This window comes from Microcebus murinus, chromosome 14 (genome assembly GCF_040939455.1).
Source record: "Microcebus murinus isolate Inina chromosome 14, M.murinus_Inina_mat1.0, whole genome shotgun sequence".
Classification (NCBI taxonomy): Eukaryota; Metazoa; Chordata; class Mammalia; order Primates; family Cheirogaleidae; genus Microcebus; species Microcebus murinus.
In genome coordinates, this window is record NC_134117.1 from 24,472,392 (window position 1) to 24,491,803 (window position 19,412).

Consider the following 19,412-nt stretch of genomic DNA (forward strand, 5'->3'; position numbering starts at 1 on the left):
TAAATTAGCCGGACACAGTGGCCCATACCCGTAGTCCCAGCTACACAGGAGACTGAGGCGGGAGGAGTTGGAAGCTATAGTACACCATCAATGCACCTGTGAGTAGTCACTTCACTGCAGCCTGGGCAACATAAAGAGACCCTGTTTAAAAAAAAAAAAGTTACAGTAATAGACCATAGATAGCTATCTTAAGTAAAAGTGAAATTATTTAGAAGGATATAAGTGGTTCACAGATTCTGCAGGAGAAAGAAAGAACAAGCTTGAAAAATGAGCAAGAACCAAGGTATTCACTGGAGACCAAGAAACAGGAAGCACAATTGTTTTTCGGCAGGAACCATTTCCCCAGGACACCATGCTCCCTGGTGCTACATGAGTTGGTCACTGCACTGGAGGACAGCATCTGTTATGAATAAATTCTGATCATCCCTTCATCTTTGCATCTTGATCAAGAGCCAAAGCCCCTGGAGGCTGCACCTAGTTGCCTAGCCCAGGTCACATGCTCTTATTTACCCTGGTTACTCAGGGCATGGTTTTTCATTTGGACTACATTCAAAGGAAGAGTCCTCCAGAAAAAGAGGTGAAGAGTTTAATGTGCATAACCAAAACCAATATGACATAGGATTTTTATTATCCCCATTTTCCAGATGAGGAAACTAAGGCTCAGAGAGCTCAAGTAATGGTCCAAAGTCATATAGCTAGTATGTAGCAGACCTGGGATCATTCCCATAGTGTTCCAGAGGTAGTGCTCTTACCTGTTCAGTATATGGCTTTCTATGCATACTCTAGTCTGAATTTGTATTAAATTCACTTCCCTGGCAGTGAATTCAATCTCATACCCTCTCCTTTCCTTTTCTCCTCTTTTCTAACACTTGACTCCATCTTTATCCTTCCCAGATAGCCTTTGGAGATGGACATGAAATTTTCCCTTTTCTGAATTTTCAAGGTATTTACAATTTGAACCTTTGTAAGCCTGTCCTTGATAATTCACTGATATTTAAAACACTTAATTGTACATATCTCTATCTCTGCATCTATCACCTTGTTAAAATATAACCTTGGAATTCTAATTTGTTTTCTTTTTACTACTCCTATGATTGAGTATTCACTAGGTATGGAACAAAATTTTGTTGAAAAGAAATCAGGTCTGGAGCAGGATTCTTTCAGGCTCTTAAGTGGTGGGGTTTTTTTTGTTTGTTTTTTGAGACAAGAGTCTCATTCTGTTGCCCCACCTAGAGGGCTGTGGTGTCAGCCTAACTCATAGCAACCTCAAACTCCTGGGCTCAAGCAACCCTTCTGCCTCAGGTTCCCAAGTAGCTGGGACTACAGGCACGTGCCACCATGCCAGGCTAATTTTTTCTGTTTTAGTTATTTGGCTAATTTCTTTCTATTTTTAGTAGAGATGAGGGTCTCACTCTTGCTCAGGCTGGTCTCAAACTCCTAAAAAACTCAAGCAATCCTCCTGCCTTTGCCTCCCAGAGTGCTAGGATTACAGGCTTGAGCCACTGCGCCCAGGCCTAAGTGGTATTTAAGAACTATTAGAGTTCACCTCGTGATACTTTCCTCTTGCCCCTTCCCACTCTTTTATATTCTATTAGGGTCCAGATTTTTGAAAAAAGTTTAATTTGCTAATGATGTTTTATACACTCTTGTGTATAAGAGAAGAAAAATCTACCAAGAAAGAACCTGAGCCTCTGGTTTAAGAGCTCTTTTCTGATAAATCTGGATTCAACTCTTCATCTCATTCTAACTCTAGAACATCAGGCAAGCTATTTAATCACTCAGAAACTTTTGTTTTCTCATCTGTGAAGAACCTATCCATTACAAGGATTGAAACACACACACATACACATACATACACACACAGTGGATACCTGGCACATCTGTTTCAATCTTCCATTTGCATATAAAAAACTCAGAGACTCAGAGAGGTTATTTGCCAAGTTAACATAGCTTTACATGGTGCTGCACATATATTAGGCACATACATATTTGTTGAATGAATGAGTTTGTTTCCAATCTTTCACTTACAAGGTTGCAATAAACATCCTGGTGTATACACTTTTCCAAACTTTGGAAGTATTTCTAGAGGATGCATTTATTCCTAGAAGAAGAACTGCCGAGTTCAAAGAGTCAGCCATATTTCAAAAACCTGCTATTGCGACTCGATTCCAGCAGGCCCTCAATAGATGTTTCCTTCGCTAATTTCTTTCTCGCGATGCCTTCCGGGAGTTGTAGTCTTTGCGATGTTTGCTGGGAATCCTGGTCAGAGCCAGTCTGAGGAGGCCGGCGAGGAGGAACCTATTACGAGACGGGCTTTAGGACCCGGCGGGGGGCGGCGGGACGGGGAAAGGGTCGGGGAGGTCGGGAGCGCGCCCGTGAGCCCGGAGCAGCGGCAGCGTTGGTGGCGTCGGGAGCGAGCGAGCCCGGGAGCGGCGCGGGTGGTGGTGGAGGAGGAGCCGTGAGCTCGGTAAGCGGCGCCAGCCCGGCCCGGTCCTCGGACCTGGCCAACCCCTGCGGGTCCAGCCATACTAGGCCTTGGCCCTGAGGCAGCTCTGGGGGCGGAGCCTGCGCTTGCCGCGGGGACTACAGGGTGACGAGGGGCGGTGCGGCGGGGGGTTGAGGGAGGGAGGGAGGGAGAATTACTGCTGAGGCTGTGTGTGGCTGGGAGGAATGGGCCCGGCCGTGGCCGAGCCAAGAGAGTAGCGGCCTCGCTCCTCCAGCCGCTGGTCCCAGGCACGTCTCTCCCTCTCCTCGTTCCTGCTGGGGCCTTCTGGTAGCCGAGGCGCTGACCTTTGACCCCAGCAGGGGCTGACCTCGACTCTTCCAGCTGCCTCGAGAGCCTCTCTCAGATCGTACCTGGCTCTGGGGTGCGGGCATGGGGCAGACCTCCGAGAAAGACTAGAAGAAGGCTGGTCCGTCTGAAGACTCCAGGTGTTCCGGAAGGGCCCTTATCCCGTCCCCCTCCAGTCTCTGACTGACAGGCTTTAGCCCACTCTTCAACCTGAACCAGTGAAGCTACTGTATTTTCTTGGGGTTGCTTGGTGAGAGCCCCGGAAAAGAACCTGTTCCCAGGCAGGTGTGGGGAAGAAACAAGAAGAAAACTGATTCCCTGGGGAAGGAGAGCTATCAGAAGCTGAGGAGTGTTGCCTCTGGTGAATGGGGAAGCGGAAACTTGGGCCAGGCCCCATTAAATGTTTCTGGATCTTCAGACTCTCCCCAGTTCTTCCTCTCCAGAAAAAGTTTTGAGCTTAACGAGATCTGTTTCTTTACTATCTTTATTATCTCAGTTACTTTGTAAACCAGGGCAAATATGATTTGTGTCTCAGCCCTTAGCACAATTGGAATTATTTTGGGTGTACCTTCAGTTTGATTTGTGTGCACAGTAGTTTCTATATGAAGGCTTTCAGGATATCATCAGATCAAAGTCTAGGGAAAGGTAGATCCTTGTTAGAATTGTAAAGGGGGAAATTTCCATTTTTATTGAATAGAGAAGGTTTTAAATTGTTTTCATTGGATTTTTATTATATTTTATTCACTTGTTCAACATTTGTGTAATTAAAAAAAATTGAAAACCCTAATGCAGTTGTTACAAAATTTGGAATTTCACATAACGCATAGTTTAGGAATCCATAAAATTTTGGGAGAATGGCTAAATGACAAATTGATCCATGAGGGTGAAGTGTTTGTTCATCACACATTTATTGAGTACTTACTATGTAACAAATACTGAGATTAGAGATAATGAGTATCTTTCCAGAAGGACATTAAGGAGACATATTTAGATGAATTTCTGTAGTGCTGTGTGTTAATATATCCATATAAAGGTATTTATACAGTGTGACGGGAATACTGTCATTGCTTGGGAGAGACAGGGAAATCTTTGCAGGGAAAAAATATTTGAGTTGGTGTTGAAGGATGAATAGGAGCTTCACAAGTAAGAAAGACATTCCATTTTGAGAGAATAGCATTCCCAAAGACATGGTGAAGGGGTGAGGGAAAAAAATAATCTAGTGTTTTAACTGTCAGAAATTTGTCAAAAATAGGATATGTGGTGGGGGAAATTGCTAGGAAGTGAGACTGAAAAGAAACTGGGATGACTTTCAGGTGTTCTACAAAAAAAAAAAAAAAAAGTAGAAACTGGGGACTAGAGAGCCATTGAGTTTTTTGTTTTGTTTTGTTTTGCTTTTCCAGAGACAGGGTCTCTGTCACCCCAGGCTAGAGCCCAGTGATATGATCATAGCTCATTGAAGTCTCAAACTCCTAGGCTCAAGCCACCCTTTCACCTCAGCTTCCCCTGAGTAGCTAGGATCCCAGGTGTGTGCCACCATGCCCGGCTAATTTTTTAATTTTTTGTAGAGATAGGGTCTCTCTGTGTTGCCCAGGCTGGTCTCGAATTCCTGCCCTCAGCAATCCTCCCACCTTATCCTCCAAAAGTGCTGAGATTGCAGGAGTGAGCCACTGTGCCCAGGCTATAGTTTTCACTTTATACTTAGGTGGTAGTCATGAGGCTTGTATGGTTCAACAGGAAAGGAAATGAGAAGATACAAGTGACATTGTGTTCTTTGAGTTCAGGGTTTGAGCAGGAGATAGTATTAATTTACAAAAGTTTCCTGCTTATTAGAGAAGAGGGTCTTACAATAAATTCTCATTCTGGGAATTGTCAGAAAAAATATGGTTTTCAATCAGAATTTCCTGAAATCCTGTCAATTTGGGGTTGGTTCTTCCTTTTGAAATTAAATGCATTCCTTCTTGAGTAAGATGATTTGAAAGGGAACCTGAGGTGGTTATTTTTATTTAAACCTCTTCATCTGCATTATTAGTTTGTGACACTAGGCAAACTCAGGAGATGCTGATGGGACTGGATTGAACTCTCTGAAGCTAGTTTACGTGTAGTGGGTACAGACTATGGCTGACACCATAGATTGGAAAATTCCTGGTTTTGCCACTTGCTGCTTATCTCAGGAAAGTTCCTGAGTTACTTCCACTTTTAAGTATAGGCTAAACACCAACTCTGAGATTAGCTCTGTCCAGAGCACACACAAGATATGGACCTTGCTTTATAATGGCTCGTGTTCTTATTTAATCAGTCTGGTTCTGTCTTAGCATCTAGACAGTAAGGATGATGCCTGCCAGGCATCCTGAGTTGACTGCCTTTTCTTGGATAAAGTAGGAACATTGATATTATAGATATCAGTTTGGAGTTTCCATAGAATTGAATTTAACTGAATCTGGTTATTAATGTTCCACTAATTGCCACCTGATTTTTTGCCCTGATAGGACATTCTGATGGGGAGAGGCTACCAGAAATAAAGATATAGTTCCTTTACCACTTTTGAGTGGTGTTACGTTGGGCAAAGTAAAATCCTCATTGTAAAATTAAGATGATAGTGCCTATTTCATCTGATTATTGTAGGGATTAAATACAATGTATTTAGGCTGGGCACGGTGGCTCACATCTGTAATCCTAGCACTCTGGAAGACTGATGTGGAAGGATTGCTTGAGCTTAGGAGTTTAAGATCAGCCTGAGTAAGATCAAGCTGCCTCAGCCTCCCGAGTAGCTGAGACTCCAGGCATGTGCCACCATGCCCGGCTAATTTTTTGTATATATATTTTTAGTTGGTCAATTAATTTCTTTCCATTTTTAGTAGAGACAGGGTCTTGCTCAGGCTGGTTTTGAACTCCTGACCTCGACCTGAGTAAGAGACCCTGTCTCTACTGAAAATAGAAAAATTAGCCATGTGTCTTGTGCACCTGTAGTCCCAACTACTGAGGAGGCTGAGGCAGGAGGATCACTTGAGCCTAGGAGTTTGAGGTTGCAGTGAGCTATGATGATGCCACTGCACTCTACTTGGGGCAACTGAGAGAGATTGTCCCCCCACAACCCCCAAAACAATATATTTAAAGCACTGAGAACAGTACAAAGTTTATAGAGAGTACTCAGTAATGTTATGTATTATTATTATTATTACCTTTTTTTTTTTTAGAGGCAGGGTCTTGCTTTGTTGCCAAGGCTAGAGTATGGTGGTGATCATAGCCTCACTACAGCCTCAAATTATTGGGTTCAAGTGATCATCCCACCTCAGCCTCCTGAGTAGCTAGGACAACAGGTGTACATTACTGTACTTGGCTAATTTTGTTATTTTTTTGTAGAAACAGGGTCAAGGGCTGTGTTGCTCAGGCTGGTCTCAAGCTCCTGGCCTCAAATGATCCTCCTTGACCTCCCAAAGTGCTGGGATTACAGGCATGAGCCACTGTACTCGACCTCTGGTTGTTTTAGATTGATGTCCTGAATGTTTTAAGTCTGGGGTCTGTACTAACCTCTGTACTAGTGTTCTGTGTGGGTGCTGTTAAATTTCACATATATGTGAACACCCATGTGCTTTTTTTTAGATTAAAGAATAATATCCATAATGTGAGGTGTACAACTTAATTATTTTTTTAACACATGCCCCCATTTGTGTGACCTCTACTTAGTTCAAGATTGAGCACATTTTCAGCACCTCAGAAGGCTTCACTGTGCTTCCCTCCCACTCATCATCCCTCCACTATTCTGACCTCTGTCACCATAGATTAATTTTGCCTTTTTTATTTTTATTTTTTGAGACAGAGTCTCACTTTGTTGCCCAGGTTAGAGTGAGTGCCGTGGCATCAGCCTCGCTCACAGCAACCTCAGTCTCCTGGGCTCAAGCGATCCTACTGCCTCAGCCTCCCGAGTAGCTGAGACTACAGGCATGTGCTACCATGCCCGGCTAATTTTTTGTTTATATATTTTTAGTTGGTCAATTAATTTCTTTCCATTTTTAGTAGAGACAGGGTCTTGCTCAGGCTGGTTTTGAACTCCTGACCTCGAGCAATCCACCCGCCTGGGCCTCCCAGAGTGCTAGGATTACAGGCATGAGCTACCACGCCCCCCAATTTTGCCTTTTTAAACTTTATATAAATGGCATCATCATATTGTACTCTTTTATTCTGGACATTTTTCATTCAATGTTTTCTGTGAGATTTATCCATGTTGTTTCATGTATCAATAATTTGTTCTTTTTTTTTTTTTTTTTTTTGAGACAGAGTCTCACTTTATTGCCCAGGCTAGAGTGAGTGCTGTGGCATCAGCCTAGCTCACAGCAACCTCAATCTCCTGGGCTCAAGCAATTCTACTGCCTCAGCCTCCCGAGTAGCTGGGACTACAGGCATGCACCACCATGCCTGGTAATTTTTTCTATATATATTAGTTGGCCAGTTAATTTCTTTCTATTTATAGTAGAGACGGGGTCTCACTCTTGCTCAGGCTGGTTTTGAACTCCTGTCCTCGAGCAATCCGCCCTCCTCGGCCTCTCAGAGAGCTAGGATTACAGGCGTGAGCCACCACGCCCGGCCATATTTGTTCTTTTAATTTTGTTTTTTGAGACAGGGTCTCAAGCTGTTGCATGAGCTAGAGTGTGGTGGCATCATCTCAGCTCACTGCAACCTCAAACTCCTGGGCTCAAGCGATCCTCTTGCCTCAACCTTTCAAGTAGCTGGGACTGCAGACACATGCCCCCAAGTCTGGCTAATTTAAAAATTTTTCTTACAGGCCCGGCGTGGTGGCTCACGCCTGTAATCCTAGCACTCTGGGAGGCCGAGGCCGGTGGATTGCTCGAGGTCAGGAGTTCAAAACGAGCCTGAGCAAGAGCAAGACCCCGTCTTTACTATAAATAGAAAGAAATTAATTGGCCAACTAATATATATATATAAAAAATTAGCCGGGCATGGTGGCTCATGCCTGTAGTCCCAGCTACCTGAGAGGCTGAGGCAGAAGGATCGCTTGAGCCCAGGAGTTTGAGGTTGCTGTGAGCTAGGCTGATGCCATGGCACTCACTCTAGCCTGGGCAACAAAGCGAGACTCTGTCTCAAAAAAAAAAAATTTTTTTTCTTACAAATTGTTTCTTGTTATGTTGCTCAGGCTGGTCTCAAACTTTTGTCCTTAAGTAATCCTCTTGCCTCAGCCTCTCAAAGCACTAGGATTAAAGGCATAAGCCTTTAATTTCTGGCCTTAAATTTTTGCATTAATATTCTGTCGTATGAATATACCATAATATTCCCATTCTATCACTTATGGCTATTTGAATTCTCCTTATATATTTAAAAAATTCACAAACACAAAACACTCGCTTTAATAAACTTTATAAAAACATTTCAAAAAGGGACTGTTCATGCTCTAGGTATACTGGCACTTCTGTTTTTTGAACATGTCAAGTATGTTAAAATCTTGGGGTCTTTGCACTTGCCATTCCCTCCTTCTGGAATATTTTTCCCAAGATTTTCACTTGGCTGGTCCTTCCTGTTATTCCAGATCTCAGCCCAAATATGAAGGCCTACTTTGATCTCTCAATCTAAAGTAGTCGCCTAGGCAATTTGTCTTCAAGGCACTTACCACTGTCTCAGTTTATCTTACTTGTCTGTCCGCCTTCAATTAGAGTGAAAATTCTGTGAGAGCAGGAGTCTCTTCTGTCTTGTTCACTGCTGCATCCCTAGTGCCTGGCACCTAAACAGTTGCTCAATAAATTTTTCTTTTCTGGAGACAGGGTCCTGTTCTGTCACCTGGGCTAGAGTGCAGTAGTGTCATCATAGCTCACTGCAACCTCAAACTCCTGGCTCAAGCGATGTGTCTGCCTCAGCCTCCCAAGTAGCTAAGCCTACAGGCATGTGCCAGCACTTCAGCTATTTTTTTTTATTTTTGTAGAGATGAGGTCACTCTTGCTCAGGCTGGTCTCGAACTCCTGAACTCAAGCAGTCCTTCCACCTCAGCCTCTCAAAGTGCTAAGATTATAGGCATGAACCACTGCATGTGGCCAATAAATATTTTTTGAATGAATGGATGAATGCCAGGTCTATACATGTTTTTTCTTTATAAGTTGTGGGCACATTTAATTTTATTCATTTTCCTCTTTTCATTTCCTTTTGTCTCTTCTCTCCTTTTTCTTTTCTTATATACTGGTTGAAGTGTTTTAGGATGTTTACCGTGGCATCTAGCTGCAGCAGTTGTTTTTGAGTCTGCCTCAATGTGAAGAGAGGGTGGTAACTTGCTAGCAGTCCATTACAAATGTCAACTTAGAACTCCAGACCATTAAATTTGGAAGCCTGCAGAGAGATGTCCCATTGCTTCCTTTTACAGATTGGCAAATTGAGGCCCAGGGAGAGAAAAGAAATTTAAGCTTATAGAAAGAGTGTATAAGAATTGGGCCTAAAACCCAAGACTTCTGATAGATTAACTGTGTTAATTGTGCTAACTCCCAGGAAATTAGAGTGAGTTCCTATTAAATTCATTTTCTGGTGCTAGGGTAAGCATTGTGCTCAAGAAGACAATAAGATAAATAAATAACCAACCACCTAAGTGTAACTAGCATTCCTTGTATATTAGACATTTGAAGAGTTGTGGCTTTAGGTTTGACCACTTCATCCTGCAAGGATGTGAAGTGATGTGCTTTTAACATTTCTTGTAGGACAGATCTGGTGTTATGAAATCCCTTAGCTTTTTTTTATTTTATTTTATTTTATTTTATTTTATTTTATTTTATTTTATTTTATTTTATTTTATTTTATTTTATTTTTAGGAGGCAATAAGTAGTGAATAATTTTTTTTTTTGAGACAGAGTCTCACTTTGTTGCCCAGGTTAGAGTGAGTGCCGTGGTGTCAGTCTAGCTCACAGCAACCTCAAATTCCTGGGCTCAAGCAATCCTCCTGCCTCAGCCTCCCGAGTAGCTGGGACTACAGGCATGCGCCACCATGCCTGGCTAATTTTTTCTGTATATATATATATATATATATTTTAGTTGGCCAATTAATTTCTTTCTATTTATAGTAGAGACAGGGTCTCTCTCTTGCTCAGGCTCATTTTGAACTCCTGACCTTGAGGAATCCGCCTGCCTCAGCCTCCCAGAGTGCTAGGATTATAGGTGTGAGTGAAATCCCTTAGCCTTTGTTTATCTGGGAAAGCATTTTCCTTCATGTTTGAGGAATTTTTTTTTTTTTTTTTTTGAGACAGAGTCTCTCACTTTGTTCTCCAGGCTAGAGTGAGTGCCGTGGCGTCAGCCTAGCTCACAGCAACCTCAAACTCCTGGGCTCGAGCGATCCTTCTGCCTCAGCCTCCCGAGTAGCTGGGACTACAGGCATGAGCCACCATGCCCGGCTAATTTTTTTTTATATATATATCAGTTGGCCAATTAATTTCTTTCTATTTATAGTAGAGACGGGGTCTCGCTCTTGCTCAGGCTGGTTTTGAACTCCTGACCTTGAGCAATCCGCCCGCCTCGGCCTCCCAAGAGCTAGGATTACAGGCGTGAACCACCGCGCCCGGCCAGAGGAATATTTTTGTAGGATATAATATTCTAGGGCTAAGTTATTTTTTTCCTTTAGCACTTGGGATATGTCATGCTACTGTCTCCTGGTCTGTAAGGTTTCCACTGAGAAGTCTGCTGCCAGATGTATTGGAGCTCCTTTATATGTTTTTTCTTGCTTCCTTAGAACCTTTTCTTTATCTGTGACTTTTGGGAGGTTAATTATTAAATGCTTAGAGGTAATCTTCTTTGGGTTAAATCTGCTTAATATTCTTTGACCTTCTTGTACTTGAATATTGATATCTTTCTCTAGGTTCTGGAAAGTTCTCTGTTACAAATTTTTTGAATAAACTTTCTACCCCAGTCTCTCTCTCCCTCCTTTTTAAGGCTAATAACTCTTAGATTTGCCCTTTTGAGGCTATTTTCAGGATCTTGTAGGCATGCTTCATTCTTCTTTATTCTTTTTTCTCTTCTGACTGTGTATTTTTTTTTTTTTTTTTTTTTTTTTTTTTTTTTTGAGACAGAGTCTCACTTTGTTGTCCAGGCTAGAGTGAGTGCCGTGGCGTCAGCCTAGCTCACAGCAACCTCAAACTCCTGGGCTCAAGCGATCCTCCTGCCTCAGCCTCCCGAGTAGCTGGGACTACAGGCATGCGCCACCATGCCCGGCTAATTTTTTATATATATATCAGTTGGCCAATTAATTTCTTTCTATTTATAGTAGAGACGGGGTCTCGCTCTTGCTCAGGCTGGTTTTGAACTCCTGACCTTGAGCAATCCGCCCGCCTCGGCCTCCCAAGAGCTAGGATTACAGGCGTGAGCCACAGCGCCCGGCCGACTGTGTATTTTCAAATAGCCTGTCTTTAAGCTCACTGATTTCTTTCTTCTGCTTGGTCAGTTCTGCTGTTGAGAGACTGATGCATTTCTCAGTTTGTCAGTTGAATTCTTAAGCTCCAGAATTTCTGCTTGATTTTTTTTTTTTAATTTCAATCTCTTTGTTAAATTTCTCTGATAGGCTTTTGAATTCCTTCTCTGTGTTGTCTTGAAGTTCATTGAACTTCAGGACAGCTATTTTGAATTCTTTATCTGAAAGGAAACGTATCTCCCTATCACTCCAGGATTGGTCACTGGTACCTTACTTAGTTTTTTGGTGAGGTCATATTTTATTTTTCTATTTTTATTTTATTTTTTTATTTTTTTAGCATCAATCCATCAAGGTCATGTTTTCTTTTTTTTTTTTTTTTTTTTTTTTTTTTTTTTTTGAGACAGAGTCTCGCTTTCTTGCCTAGGCTAGAGTGAGTGCCGTGGCATCAGCCTAGCTCACAGCAACCTCAAACTCCTGGGCTCAAGTGATCCTCCTGCCTCAGCCTCCCGAGTAGCTGGGACTACAGGCACAAGCCACTATGCCCGGCTGATTTTTATATTATATATATTAGTTGGCCAATTAATTTCTTTCTATTTTTATGGTAGAGACGGGGTCTCGCTCAGGCTGGTTTTGAACTCCTGACCTTGAGCAATCCGCCCGCCTCGGCCTCCCAGAGTGCTAGGATTACAGGCGTGAGCCACCGCGCCCGGCCAAGGTCATGTTTTCTTGTACGTTCTTGATGCTTATGGATGTTTGCCAGTGTCTGGACATTGAAGAGTTAGGTATTTGTTTTAATCTTCACAATCTGGGCTTGTTTGAACCTGTCCTTCTTGAGAAGACTTCCAGATATTCAAAGGGAATTGAGTGTTGTGATATAAGTCTTTGGTCCCTGCCACCGTATCAGCACTGGAAGTACCCCAAGCCTGATAATGTTGTGACTCTTGCAGATTCTTGGTGGTACCACCTTGGTAGACTTGGGTAAGATAGGGGAGAATTCCCTGGATTACCAAAGTCCCTCACTCTCTTCCTTCATTCTTTGTGCTGGAGTTGGGGAAGGAGTGATATGGGTACTCCTTTGCCATCAGCTTCAGGTCACACCTGAAGCCAGCCCAGTCTCACCTAAAGCCAGTAGTGACTGTTGTCTGGCCACCTGTGATGTTTACTTAAAGCCCAAGGGCTCCTTTTGCCAACAGGTGGTGAATCCTGCCAGCACTGGGTCATTCCCTTCAGGGAAGCATGTTTCCTTCTGGCCCAGGGATGATCCAGAAATGCCATCCAGGAGTTAAGGCCTGCACTCGGGAGCTTTAGGAGTCTGGTTGGTACATTTTTTTTACTGTGGCTGAGCTGGTATCCAAGTTGCAAAACAAAGTCCTCTGAACTCTTCCCTTTCCTTTCCCCAAATGGAAGAAGATGCTCTCTGTGCTGCTGCCTGGAGTTGGGGGAAGGGGTGACGCAGGGTTGGCCACTGCTGCTGTGTCTCACTGGGTCACGTGCACCTCAAGTCCACTGGCTCTGGGCCAGCACAACCACAGTTGTCGTCCAAGGACTGCAGCATTTGTGGCCCAACTGCCTTATGAATTTAGTCCAGACCCCAGGCTGTTTTTGTCAGCCAGTGGTGGGGCTAGGGGGAACTTGGGTTTTGGGGCGGAGGATTTCCCTCTGGCCAGGCTGGTCTTAATGCTCCCTCTATGGGCACCGATAGAATTCTGCCCTATGCTGTGTTCCCCAGGGTGGCTCTGAGTTTCAGTGAAAAGTCCCACAATCACTTCACTCTTCCTCCCCCAGGCACACAGTTTCTCTCTTCACTTGTGAGTTGGTGCCACACTGCTGGGGGGTTGGGGAAGAGTGTAGTAGGCAATGCAAGATTGTCTTTTCTACCTTCTTCAATGCCTCTTTCCTTGATAGAATGTTAAAACCAGGTAGTATGATCACTCCCCTGATTTTTTGGTTCTTCTGAAGGTGTTTGCTTGCGTGGATAGTTGTTGAATTTGGTGTTCTTGCAGAGGGATGATCCCTGGAGGTTTCTGTTCAGCCATCTTGCTCTGACCCAGCTGTGATGTGCGTTTAACAAGTGTGTGAACCGAGGCAGGCGGATTGCTCAAGGTCAGGAGTTCAAAACCAGCCTGAGCAAGACCCCGTCTCTACTCTAAAAAAAAATAGAAAGAAATTAATTGACCAACTAACATATATAGAAAAACTTAGCCGGGCATGGTGGCGCATGCCTGTAGTCCCAGCTACTCGGGAGGCTGAGGCAGGAGGATTGCTTGAGCCCAGGAGTTTGAGGTTGCTGTGAGCTAGGCTGACGCCATGGCACTCACCCTAGCCTGGGCAATAAAGTGAGGCTCTGTCTCAAAAAATAAAAAAATAAATAAAAAAAATAAGTGTGTGAGGCTGGGCGCAATGGCTCACACCTGTAATCCTAGCAATAGACCAGCATGGGCAACATAGCAGACCCCATCTTGACAAAAAATTTTAAAAATTAGCCGTGTGTGGTGGTGCACACCTATAGTCCTAGCTACTTGGGAGGCTGAAGTGGGAGCAATGCTTAAGCCCAGGGGTTCAGTGTTTTATTTCTTTCTTTATATTTCTTTTTTTAAATTTTTACACTTGGAGTTCAGTGTTAAAGTGAACTATGATCATGCCACTGCACTCCAGCCTGGGTGACAGAGAGAGACCCTGTCTCTTAAAAAAAAATGTGTGGCTAGATTGCTTTAACATATAGATCTTAAAAATGACTTTAGTCTTTCAAAGAGAAGTTGTGCTGTAGGTTATAGGGCCAGCAGTTGCTCCGATTAAGGAATAAAAGGCTTAATTGATTTACCATTCAGTAGAAGGGATTTGAAGCCATTCCTGAGTTGGATAGTAGGTGAAATTAGTATTGAAAAGTAGCCTGATTTGTTTTTTTTTTTTTTTGTACTTTACCTATGTCTTATTTCTAAGGAACAGTGTTAAAGCCTAAGCTGACATTGCTGTGGGATTACTGCAGCTTTGCTGTATTTGATTTTTCGCCAGGGGATTTAAAAGCCTGGATCATCAAGGGTTATAGCATAGTCATAGAATGCTTCTTTACCTCCCTTATGGTCCCATAGCATTTTCCTTGTACCTCCATTTATTTCTCATGTATTTGACTTGATACCTACCGTTAACGCCAGTAAAGAGCGAGCTCCCAGTGGATCAGGTCTGAAATTTCCTCTCCAATCCCCTGGTGCTTACCTTGGTGCTTTATAGTATTTAGGTGCTCCTTATATATTTGTGGCATTTCAGTGATGCCAAAAAGATAATTAAATAATAGTCTAGTCCAATCCCCTTGTTTTACTTGTGAGGAAATTGGGAAACACAGTAATTTAGTCAGTGTCACCTGGTTGATTGGGAGACTTGTGTTCTAGTCTCAGTTCTGCTGGTTCCATTATGTCCTGCAGCTTCTCAGCTGATCCTGGTTCTCTCTACAGGGGAATGGGGGAGATGGTTGTGAAAGAGGGAAAAAGCAGTGGGAGGATGTAAACAGATTACATTCACAATACTGATGTACTTTAACTTATTGCTCTACCAATCAGATATTTTACTTTCAAATTTTAGAGCACAGGCTTAATTTCTGAGACCAAAAGGAAAACTTTTGTAAGAGTTCCACGCTTCTCGCAGTCCATCACACTAGGAACCCTTGTTAGCTGTGTTCTCTGGGTGGAAGTGCTGGCAGGAAGAGGAGACTTTATGTTGTCAGTTTCCAGTTATATTTTAGGCAACTTGGGTGGTAAATTCCAGTTGCCTGTGATGATGACAGAGTGTAATGAGTTGAGGCCCTTGGCTGAATTTCCCCCTATTCCAGATGGAAAGGAGAGTGATGAAAATAATTTAATTTCTTAGGAAATTTGGTAGTTTGGATTAGAATTGTTTTTCCCTCTTTCCCTATTCCCTTTTATTTATTAGAAAGCATTGATTCTGAAATAGAGAAAGTGAGTTTATTAGATTTAAGATGGACATTGATTAGCTATAACCCAATTATAAATCCTCTGAGGGGGGTGTTTATAAACATGTGCTTTTCACATCCAGTTCCCACTATTCTTGCTAATCAACTGATTGAAGCTGAGCACATGCACGATCTATATCCACTAAGCTTAGAATTGCATTGCTTTTGATTTAACAGGATCCTCTTGATTTCCAGTTTATTTTCTCCAGATAAGGACATCTTCCTCTTGACAACCTATTTAAAAGACACAGGAATGTTTGTTTGTTTTTTTTTTTTTTACAAGAATATTTTGAACAGAGGCTGTATTTTATGCTTTAAGGCAAAGCCGTGATCAATACAATGTAAATTGTTCAGAAGAGTCTTCTCCTTTTGTTGTTGTTGTTATTTTTTCCTTTGTTTTTTTCTGAACCATAATAGAATTCAAGGGCTTAGTTAAGTCTTGATAGAAATAGGTCTTACTAAAATTTTAGGTTTGACCTCGTACTTTTCAGGGTACCCCCCCCTTATTTCAGAATCAGTCAGTGAACAGCATACATTGAACATTTACCAAGAGCCAATTACTTACATAAAAAGTATTAAGGCTGGGCGCGGTGGCTCATGCCCTAATTCTAGCACTCTGGGAGGCCCAGGGGGGCGGATTGCTCAAGGTCAGGAGTTTGAAACCAGCTTGAGCAAGAGCAAGACCCCCATCTCTACTATAAATAGAAAGAAATTAATTGGCCAACTAATATATATAGAAAAAATTAGCCTGGCATGGTGGCGCATGCCTGTAGTCCTAGCTACTCGGGAGGCTGAGGCAGGAGGATTGCTTGAGCCTAGGAGTTTGAGGTTGCTGTGAGCTAGGCTGACGCCATGGCGCTCACTCTAGCCTGGGCAACAAAGCGAGACTCTGTTCCCAAAAAAAGAAAAAAAAAAGTATTAATATAAGATGTAGTCTCTTTGCTAAAGATGCTTAATATCTGGTTGGGGGAAATTTTCTGTGCTTTGGTGTATGCTCAAAGATGAATCTCCTATTTTGGTTGTATATATTACAGAAAGACAATGTCTAAGATATAACCTTTTGCATTTGGGGTAAATCTCCTCCTTAAGGAAAATTTTGATTTTAATTTGAAAGATAGTACACATTTTCTAAAAGTCACTGAACAAAATAGTTCTGCTGTTTTGGATTTTTCTGCAAGTAAAATCAGGCTCCTTCCTAGTCCCCATACTTGACATTGCATGAGATTAAGTTTCATAGCTATAGCCTAGGATTTAAAAGAGAGCAAGAGAGGGGAACTTTGTTCATAATAGAAAGTGCCTGGGAGGTTAGGGAGTATGTATAAATCAATAGTGGAGATCTTTGGGATTTCAAATTCTCACTTGAGAAAAAAATTGAAAATTTTTGAAGCAAATGGAAAAATTTAGGCATGATTCATAGAACTTTTATATAGTATTAAAGAATACATTGAAGTTTGGTCTGCAATAGTGTTACAAGTATATATAATTAAATTTGAAAGTAGTATTCAGTTATTTTGAATTCAGATTTAGTTTTTTGCTTCTTAACTGCTGTTTTCTGCCTTGCATCTCTTTCCAGAGGAATTTCTGAAGACAGTCAAGTGCAGTGTGATTTATGAGGCAGTGAAGGCCAAGTACTTTGCAGTGATGAGGACCTACTTACTTTGGGGAAATCAATGGAGCACATCAGTCTGCAGCAGACTTCCTGCTTTAATGGTCCTAAGCTCGATCAATATTTGAAATTTAACTTCACCATCAGTCTGTGGGCAGTGTGTGCTTTGCAGCCTTCCTTCCGTCAGCCTTAAATATATGGCCAGACCTGTTATGGATGGAGCTAGTTACACTTTTGTGTTTGGTTTTGTACCTTCTTTAAGCCTTGTCCATTGTCACGTTATAAGGATGTAAAATGTATTGTGCTGTAGGCCAAATAATGATTTAAACCTTGACATTACCTCGTCAGGGAGAGGGTGTTGGACAGATGCACCAACTCTATAGCATGGTTGTTTATCAGTTCTTCTTAAAAAAATTTCTCATTGGTTGGTATTTCAGTAGACTCTCCAGCATCTTGGAGAGCATTCTGGCGCTGACTGTGACTTTCTTTTCTTTCCTTTTTTTTTTTTTTTTTAAAGACTTTCTTTCTTTTTTTTTTTTTTTTTGAGACACAGTCACACTCTGTTGCCTGGGCTAGAGTGTGGTGGCATCAGCCTAGCTCACAGCAACCTCAAACTCAAGCCCACTCCAGTGGGCTCAAGTGATCCTCCTGCCACAGCTTCCTGAGTAGCTGGGACTACAGGCATGTGCCACAATGCCAAGCTAATTTTTTTTTCTATTTTTTTAGTAGAGACAGGGTCTTGCTCTTGCTCAGGCTGGTTTCAAACTCCTGACCACAAATGATCTTCCTCCTTGGCCTCCCAGAGTGCTAGGATTATAGGCATGAGCCACCGCGCCCAGCCAAGAGACTATTTCTTTAGAGTTGTGTTAGGTTCACAACAAAATTGAGAGGAAGGTACAGAGATATCCCATATGTCCCCTGCCTCCACACATCTACAACCTCCCCTTTTACATCATCTCCTACCAGAGTGGTATTTGTTATAGTTGATGAACTTACATTTAAACATCATTATCACCCAAAGTTCACAGTTTATATTAGGATTCACTCTTCTTGTTCTATATTCTATGGGTTTGGACAAGTATATAATGACATATATCTGCCATTATAATATCATATAGACTATTTTCACTTCCCTAAAATGTGACTTTCTTTTCACAGATTCTCTAACTATGGCACAGGTAGAGAAACGGGGAGGTTTGCTTCGGAAATCTTCAGCCTCCAAAAAGCCACTAAAGGAGAAAGTGGTGCTTATGTATGATGAGATCTTCATGGTAAGGTGTAGAGCCCTGTTATTCTACACAGCTTAACTCCTTAGTTTCTTAGTCCAAAATGAGAAATAACCTTACCCCTGTCTGGCACCTTCAAGTTCTTCAGGGGGTCAGATAAGGGAAGAGGGCTGGAGGGCAGGATTAAGCTCTCATAGGAGGGATTATGATCATGATGAAACGATTGCAAGGAGTGAGAAGGGCTGGGGAAGCTGCTTTTCTGAATATCTTTAAGGAAGAGTTGTTTTCCATATGATCTGACTTAAGGACTCCTCTATCCTAGATGTGCCATGAAATTCCTTTTGGCCCTAGAATTCTAAATTTCAGATATTTTTAAAAGCTACATTATTATGTTCCATCTCACATTGTTGGTGAACAAAAAAATTGCTTAGTTAGACTATCTCATTCTCAAACTATATGGGATAACAGGAATTATTAGCAATTGGATCAAGGATTTCTTTGGTCTTCAGAACTGTTGATTGCCATGGTCCAAGTCTGTGTTGTAAAATATACACTATAATGGAAGATTAGAGTAATTAGATACCCTGAAGGAGTACTTGCCTTCTGAAATTCTATTCATAAGTAGTACATGTAAAGTAGAATAATACTTATGAAAAGAGTTATCACATATTGAGTTTCTGTGATGTGCCTGGCACTGTTCTAAATGTATCACTAAATTCATTAGGTCTAATTCTGACAAGAACCCTTATAAATAATACAAGTAATACAATCAACTAAAACACCTTAGAAACAGAGTTTGACATGTAGACAATTGATATAAAATTGCCCAGGTTAATACAGGTGGCTATAGAGAAACTGAGTAGGTACTAGGATCCTATTAAGGGTTTTCTTTGTTAAGTTTGGCATACATAGAACTCCTGCTTGAGTGGGCTTTGGGGATGGGAATTGGCAGCTCCATGACTTCCCTGAATTTCATGTGTAGACAACAAAATGATATTACAGAAGTGTGAAGGTCAAAGTGTGACCCCGGCTGGGGAGCAGGACTTGAGAGAAAGTGATGGAAAGAATTCACTAAATGAGGATGTTATGAGAAGGCCAGAAATGTTGCTTCTCTATGCCATTCTGGGTTAAAAATCCAGGAGAGATTCTTAGTATTTTATTTTTAGACCAGTAATTCTTAACTAATGAAAGTCTTTCGTTCTGGGTAGTAATTTTGAAAGGTCAACTTAAGGTAAGGTGATAGTGGGCAATTGACCTGCTGATTTTATGTCATTAGCCTTCCTTTAAAGTAGGGGTTCTCTTTTTCTTATTTTACATATTAACCAGAAGCCTCTGACTTCCTAGAATTTGTTTGAAGATTATTGCTAAGAAATTTTTTATTCTAGCACCATAATTTTGCTAACATTTTGGACCAATTTGAATTGAGAAAAGAGCATATT

At 41.9% G+C, this 19,412-nt stretch overlaps 1 protein-coding gene and 1 long non-coding RNA gene across 5 annotated transcripts in view; one reads left to right on the forward strand and one right to left on the reverse strand.

Annotated features, from left to right (window-relative positions):
• Positions 1 to 1,929: 1,929 nt before the first annotated feature.
• LOC109729412 (uncharacterized) lies at positions 1,930 to 2,850 on the reverse strand. The gene is made up of 2 exons (XR_002221385.2): positions 2,644 to 2,850; positions 1,930 to 2,298 (listed from the first exon to the last, which is right to left on the reverse strand). It is a non-coding gene; the product is annotated as an uncharacterized LOC109729412 (long non-coding RNA).
• The window catches only part of ARMH3 (armadillo like helical domain containing 3), a 186,375-nt gene continuing 169,255 nt past the window's right edge, over positions 2,293 to 19,412 (forward strand). For 3 of the 4 annotated variants that reach the window (XR_012922829.1, XR_001155313.3, XM_012769443.3), the window contains exons 1-2: positions 2,294 to 2,467; positions 17,906 to 18,018. Coding sequence is in view for 2 of the 4 variants with exons in the window: in XM_012769443.3 (XP_012624897.1) it covers positions 17,917 to 18,018 (102 nt within the window). In the remaining 2 variants the exon portion in view is untranslated. Of the gene's footprint in view, positions 2,468 to 17,905; positions 18,019 to 19,412 lie in introns of all 4 variants that reach the window. The other variant, XM_012769470.3, reaches the window with a different exon arrangement.